The 7,679-nt window shown below is 44.6% G+C and overlaps 1 protein-coding gene across 2 annotated transcripts in view; it reads left to right on the top strand.

The window, feature by feature from the left end:
* Nucleotides 1–7,679, top strand: part of LOC134466935 (disintegrin and metalloproteinase domain-containing protein 12-like) — a 154,105-nt gene that overhangs the window by 124,913 nt on the left and 21,513 nt on the right. Inside the window, exons 15-17 of one of the 2 annotated variants that reach the window (XR_010038450.1) lie at nucleotides 1–50; nucleotides 1,737–1,935; nucleotides 4,754–4,831. The exon at nucleotides 1–50 is cut by the window's left edge and continues 59 nt beyond it. Coding sequence is in view for 1 of the 2 variants with exons in the window: in XM_063220861.1 (XP_063076931.1) it covers nucleotides 1–50; nucleotides 1,737–1,971; nucleotides 4,754–4,831 (363 nt within the window). In the remaining variant the exon portion in view is untranslated. Of the gene's footprint in view, nucleotides 51–1,736; nucleotides 1,972–4,753; nucleotides 4,832–7,679 lie in introns of both variants that reach the window. The other variant, XM_063220861.1, reaches the window with a different exon arrangement.

The following is a 7,679-nucleotide window of genomic DNA, read 5'->3' as shown; positions in this document are numbered from 1 at the left end:
GGGAACTGTGGAAAAGACGGCAAAGGATCCTTCGCCAAATGCGAGGCTCAGTAAGAGACTATCCACTCGTGTTTCTCTTCTAGTCTGACTCTGTGTCCTTATGCCTTTTTCATCAATAGAGTTTGACGCAAATTTACTTTTTTCTGTACCTTGAAAATGTTTCGTCTGCTCAGTTCTTAGATTTGGCCAGTTATTCACTCGTGTTCCTCTGCTTGCTTCCTTCTACATTTTTCATCAATAGAGTTTAGGTTTTGAAGCTACTGGACTTTTTTCTGTAGCTTGAAAATGTTTCATCTGCTCAGCAGTTAGATTTGGTCAGTTCTTGGTCAGTTCTACTCTACTAAATTCTTTTGACTCAGATGACCTGAATTAATGACAATCTTCATATTCCTCCTTATTCATTCTATATTTCATTCTGTATTTTCAGCATGACTTAACCCAGAGAAACGCGGCCCCGGTTATAAACTAGCTGTTACCAGAATGGCAATGACCAAGTCGTGATGCATTACTAAAGGCCCTGTCTGTGCACTGTCATAGTGGTGTAGTACTATGGTAGTAGCGTTTTTTCAATGACTATTACCAGGGCCACTGACAGCTTTGGCTGGGCCCGGGACAAAGTCACCTGAATGCCCCCCCCACGTAATGAATACCCATTTCTGGGGCCCCTTTCTCCCTGGGCCCGGTACAAATAAGGGACCCCTTTGCCCCCCTGTCAGCTTCCCTGACTATTGCACTGTTCCATTGGTGGAACGGCGTGCATTAAGGGGCTCCGCCGAGCTCCGCTTTGCAAGAGTGCCGCAACACAACAAGATAACAAGATGGGTGTTGACAGAGGAAGGATATCATCACAAAACAAGCTATTAGGATGCTGATGGCCATTTGCATGGAGATGTAGCACTTGTAAAACGCGTCTTTAATTGAGCTCCGTGTAAAACACGTCTTTAATTGAGCTCAGTGTAAAACGCGTCTTTAATTGAGCTCCGTGTAAAACACGTCTTTAATTGAGCTCGGTTCACAGATGCATTACACACTTGGTGGACTGTGTCTTGATTGATGTAATTGTACTAATGACAGAAGGAGATAGGGCGTGTGAGAGTCTTTTTACAGGATGTCTGAAGATTGCATCCATTGTTATATGAAAGCTTTTCCATTGTGAAAACGGAGATAATACTGAGTAGGCCCTAATTACTGAGCTGTTGATCTAGCAGCTGTTTTCGAAGTAGCAGCAGTAGTGGTTCCCAACCTATGGGCCGGGGCCCACTGGTGGGCCCTGAAGGTATTCCAAGTGGGCCTTGAAGTCATTTTCCAAAAATGATAATCATATTTTGATGTGTGTTGCTGTTGATTTATTTGAGTTTTATTCTTAATTGGGTTAGAGGTGGGCCCCGAATATTTTTGACAATTTTGAGTGGGCCCCAAGTTGAGAAAGGTTGGGAACCCCTGTTCTGCCCAAGCAACTAATTGGCCAGCCATGGCCTAGTAGTGGCGAAGGAGATGGCCTTTAGATCAGAGGGTTGCAAGGCACCTAACCCCACGTTGCTCCAGGGACTGTAACCAATATCCTGTACTGACAATAACCGTAAGTTGCTTTGGATATAAAGTGTAATGTAATTGCTAATAACTAAACCATTTGAGACATTCTTATAACTATCTATAAAAGACATCAGGTTTACCTGAAACACTGAAGTGTGACAGGAGTCAACTGATTATCCGTCTGTGTTGTGTGTGCCCTGTAGAGATGCCAAATGTGGTAAAATACAGTGCCAAGGGGGAGCCAACCGACCCGTGATTGGCACCAACGCGGTTTCCATAGAAACCAACATCCCTCAGCAGGAAGGGGGACGCATCCTGTGCCGCGGGACGCACGTCTACCTGGGGGACGACATGCCCGACCCTGGACTGGTGCTCACGGGAACCAAATGTGGAGACAGCATGGTGAGCAGCACATGCAGGATATGTGGAGACAGCATGGTGAGAAAGGCCGCACCTCTCGAGTGTGATTCTTGTATTGTATTTTAGTGGGTTAGCATGACAGACAGACGTAAGATGCCTGAAGAAGATCTATGATCGAAATGTTGCTCCTAATAAATTAAGTCTTTTGTAAGCAGTGTGCAGATCCTTTCCCGCTCTTAAGGGCAGATTATAGTTCAGCAACGGCGCCTGTTGCTTATGGTCGCTAACCACTGTTGATGTTATAGATCTGCGCATGAGGTCTCGTGTCGTTAGCTACATTTGGCTACATAGCTACAAGGCTACAGTACAGTAGTCAGACTGCAGGCATTGTGCCGCGAGTGCTAAACTGATGTATTGTTTGTTTGTTACTTACTAATTCAGTCATTGTAGCTTCATTTATTAACACAGACTAGAAAGAAAGCGTTTGTATTCCACAGAATATTGACAGTTTGGCTCTCGAAAACTACCAGAGAACAGTGCCGCCACGAGAACGAGGAAGTAGCGAGACGACCAATCACAGCGCCTTTTCTCTGCGACCTTCGCAACCGTCTGACATGTAGTCAGGATTTTTTTTGATGCGCGCGATGACGGTTGCAGAGCCTCTGCGCGGGGGGGCGTGGTCGCGCACAGACTGTTGTACAGGCTCTGCAACCGTCAGCGCCAATAAGTATAAATTGGCCTTTAGCATGACAGACAGACGTTCTACAAAGAAAATGTATGGATCTGTTTGCTCGCACCCAAAGAATCAGTTTGGAGTTGAGCGCACGTTATGAAAAAAGACAGCATGGTAAGCACATGCAGGATGTAAAGAAACACACGAAGGAAAAACATGACAAAAGCCAAATGTTTCAAGTCATGAAGTACACATACTGTAAGTACACATACTGTTCTTATGTAGACTTCCAAGCATAGGAGTGTACAGCATGGAGGCAGCATGGTAAGCATACAGTACAGTAGATCAATAAACACACAAAGGAAAAACATCAAATCAAATCAAATCTCTCCTCTATGTATCGTTTATACCTTACATTCTGTACCAAAATAAATCATGAAAGCAAAGTCAAAAAACAATTTTGTAGAGATCAATTCTGCGTCATCCTTAAACTCTGCCAGTCCATTATGCAGCTCAGTTTAATGGGACGTATCTGCAGAGGGCTGCGGCCCAAAATGTCAGGACAGTGCCAGGCGATGCCCTCATGTTTTAACGGCCTTAACAGGGTGCAGGGACACTGGAAAGTACCGTTGAAAGGGGGTGAGATCAGTGCATTACTCAGATGTGGCTTTGTATACCGGAGTTGCTGTTGTGGAGAGCAAGGGAGTGAATGAGGGAGAGGCTGGCTCAACACACACACACACACACACACACACACACACACACACGCACACACACATACACACACACACACACACACACACATACACACACACACACACACACACACACACACACACACACACACACACACACACACACACACACACACACACACACACACACACACACACACACACACACACACAGCCTGGCTCAACACTCTCACTTGAGTTGCTGTTGTGGTGCGCAAGTGAGGGATGGAGAGCCTGGCTCAACACACACGCACACACACACACACACACAAACCCTACAGCTGCCCCCCCCCCCCCCCCGCTACAGCTGGGCCCCTCGGCCACACGTGGATGGAGTTAGGTCCTTGTCACAGGTTTTATTTCCTCTTGGGTGGAGCTCTCCAACAACAGAACCAGAAACCAGAAACCTCACCCTCCTTGAGGCGGCCATGTTTGTTGTCAGTGAAAACACTCTGTGCTGAGTTTGTTAATGATGTCAGGGAGCTCTGGTAATAACGCAGAGGATTGCATTGATCCACTCACACGTGCTCCTCCAAAGATAACACACTCATGGGGGTCTTTGGGAGTTTTCACTTCACCCATCAGGTTTAGTGAAAAGTGAAAGCCCATTGGGGAACTCCAACTCCCATTGTCATTGTGACACAGCACTCCACGAAATTGTATTTATGTCTCACCCGTGTAAGGGGGGAGCCCCCAATGGCGCCCAAAAAAGAGCAGTGCGGTGGGACGGTACCATGCTCAGGGTACCTCAGTCATGGAGGAGGATGGGGGAGAGCACTGGTTGATTACTCCCCCCACCAACCTGGCGGGTCGGGAGTAGAACCGGCAACCTCTGGGATGCAAGTCTGACGCCCTAACCGCTCACCCATGACTGCCCACCGCTCACCCATGACTGCCCATGATATGTTTAGATGAGATTCTGCTGAGATGATGCCTGTATTTGAAGAGCTTGGTTGCAAAATGCCATACATCCATTTTGGAGCATGAGGGGAAATTGACATTTTTGTATTACGCATTCCATTACATTTCATTGCAAAATGCCTTGTATATAGGTTAAAAAAGTATGCTCTCAACACATTTGAATGGCAAGAATTCACACATCGATGATGGGACCTCTGAACGGTCATTTTGCAATGAAACTCTTCATTCATAAACCTAAAATGTCTCTTCTTGTGTTTTTGTTTTCCTCTAGATATGCCTGAACCGGCATTTTTGTATTGAGCATTCCATTGAATTGCATTGCAAAATGCATTTAATATAGGCTACCGTAGGTTAAAAAAGTATGCTCTCAACACATTTGAATGGCAAGAATTCACACATCGATGATGGGACCTCTGAACGGTCATTTCCAACAATAAAATGCAAAAGTAAAAAATGTGGACATGTCGTTTTGCAATGAAACTCTTCATTTGTAAACCTAAAATGTCTCTTCCTGTGTTTTGTGTTCCTCTAGATATGCCTGAACCGGCAGTGCCAGAACGTCAGCGTGTTCGGCGTCCATGATTGTGTGGGAAAGTGCAGTGGGCGCGGGGTGAGTGGTTTGCCACATGCAGCACACCCCACTGTCATATACTCATGAGCGGCCATCTGGGTACTTTGCTCGTAAATGTGCGTTACGCCCCTTTAAGGGTGAAAACAAAACAAATGTCTCATTGACTTACATGCTACAGCGGCTTGTCTAAATGAACACAGTCCATGCTTCAACGACGGCTGGTTGGCTATATTATTTGAACAGTCAGCAACACAACACGTTTTCGGCATGTTGCGCGTGAACAACGCGAGTCTACAGGTCCGTATTTTTCGTTTATTAAACCCCAACATCACCAATTGACTTGCATGGGTTGTTTTCCCCCACAAATGGGCGTAACGCACATGGAAAACGTCACGCCGTTCATGAGTATCTCACACACAAACATCCTATTTAGTATAAAAAGGTGAATAGTTACTCCTCAAATACTACAGTAGATCATTACTTTTATGTCATGCTCTAATCTGAGGCATGTATTGAAATACACTTAATAAGCTTAATACTGTGAGTGTTTTGCCACATGCACCGCACCGCACCCCACCATCATCTCTCACATACAGGAAACTCATGGCCATACGGGAGGTGCCCACAGGTTCCCAAGGCGATTGGAGAACAAGGGCAACAACTTCAAATGAAACATGAACCTTGCTGGATATAGTGATGGGACGATGTCGAATCAGTGTGCCAATTTTACAACTTTCGACCAAACGGTTCTACATGTCCAACATTAACAAGGAATTAGCAAGGAAAATGATTTCCGACGAACTGACACCCAACTTGGAACCCTCCTTCTCTCCTCTAGCGGTTTAAGGCAGAGTGCTAGCTCGTGTAGGAGAATTCTGGCCTGAATTGAGTCGAGTTAACCAGCTCCTGTGCACAACTTAGATGCCCTACTGCCCCTGTAGACAACTGTAGAATCTTGCATCGTTATAGAACGCATTCTTTTTATAGAATTTTCAAAAACCCACACTCTTAAAGGTTAAACTTGTCCATGCTCCATCTGTAGACAGCTTAGATGCCCTACAGCCCCTGTGCACAACTTAGATGCCCTACAGCCCCTGCCCTCTTTAAACTTGTCCATGCTCCATCTCCACCTCCTCCGGTTTGAGTGCCGCCTCGTGCAGGAGCACTGCCCTTTCCTTTAGACCAGGGATGTCAAACTCAGGCCCGGGGGCCAAATTTGGCCCGCGGAGTCATTTTATTTGGCCCGCGAGATCATTTCAAATGTGTATTACAGTTGGCCCCCCTACACATTAATGTACTTTAATATGACCTGAACATGACATTTTGGGTGTCACATGCTCTCCATGTCTTCCACTCATTAACAACAGACTGTGCAGGCACATTTGAACAACAATATCTGCTGGGATTGAGTGTTTAACCCCTTAAGACGCGGCTTTATACATTTGTTGTTACCAGTATGGTAATGACCAAGTCGTGGTGCATTACTAAAGGGCCTGTGTTGTGTCATAGTATTGTAGTGCTATGGTAGGTACATTTCAATGACCATTACAGCGTGCCACTGGAGGTACGGCGCGCATTAAGGGGCTACGATGTAAGCATTTGAGTATTGTAAGCATGTGCGTGCATGCACAATTTCAATACTTTTTGAATTTTGAGTTCGGCCCGCGACTTCATCCCAGATTTAGATTTTGGCCCACTGTGAATTTGAGTTTGACACCACTGCTTTAGACACAGGTCTGGCACTGCAGGACACACCCCTCCATGCCATGATGTCGCCACACTGGTGTGATGTGAAGCAAAAATCCACAATGCTACACAATCAATCATCTATACTCCTGAAAGGTTCAATCACTGCGGCGTGATGACTTCATTTGTGTTCGGCTTTATATTGAACTATTCATCATACTTTGACTCCAAGGCACTCGTCCATGGCCCTAAAATGCAGTGAAATGTGAAGATAAGTCTTAGAAATATGTATATCCCCCTGGATCACTGGTGAATATTTTAAGAAAAAATATTTTAGAAAAAAAAGATCTAATGTATTTTCACCTAGTATTTGGGTTGGCAAATGAAAAGGTCTTTTCACAACTCAGTGAGTTACCATTTTGGAGCCGATGTTTTGTGCCAGTCAGGGCTGTGTGAAATTTACTTACGTAATATGAAGAGTTCAGATGCAAAACCCCCTAAGTGCCTTTTCAGAAAATAATCTTAATTATTTTTTATTTAATACAAAGCTATCAAAATTGCATATTGTGTTATTTTATCCATGTAGTATAACTATTTATATGTATTATCAAGTACATAAATGTAAACCAAACCAACAATGGGGTTCTCTAAAAATATAGAAGTGCAGGTCTTCAGAAATGGAGTTAGGGGGTTTTGCATCTGAACTCTTCATATGCAGAGTTATCACACAGCTTTGAAAAGTTATCTCTGCTGAATACTTAAACTTTCATTCTTATTCTCTTTTTTCAATGCCCTGCTACCCCCAGTCTAGCAGATTGCTTTCTGAATATCAGGTGGTGCATAGTGATGGTTCCATTGTTGCCATGGGTTACAGTTTCTTGGCAGCTTCTTCATTCATCTACAGGACAGAGACAGGCCAAGCCAGTATTATATCCAGAACATTATATCCAGTCTCGCTGGCCAAACTCTCCTGCTGGTCATCATTACACGTTGTCTGGACCAGCAGACCAAATACAGATGGAGAAAAAAGACATGTTTGTGTGATGTATAGAAGGATAAAACACACAATGGAGGACCAATCCCCTCTTCATCACTCTAATCCAATTACCTAAACCAGGGTGCATGATGGGAAACATCATGACCTAAACCAGAGAGCATGATGGGAAACATCATGACCTAAACCAGAGAGCATGATGGGAAA

The sequence above is a fragment of the Engraulis encrasicolus genome, chromosome 17, assembly GCF_034702125.1.
Source record: "Engraulis encrasicolus isolate BLACKSEA-1 chromosome 17, IST_EnEncr_1.0, whole genome shotgun sequence".
Lineage (NCBI taxonomy): Eukaryota > Metazoa > Chordata > Actinopteri > Clupeiformes > Engraulidae > Engraulis > Engraulis encrasicolus.
The sequence above is the reverse complement of the archived record's forward strand: the minus strand, read 5'-3'. Positions and strand labels throughout refer to the sequence as shown.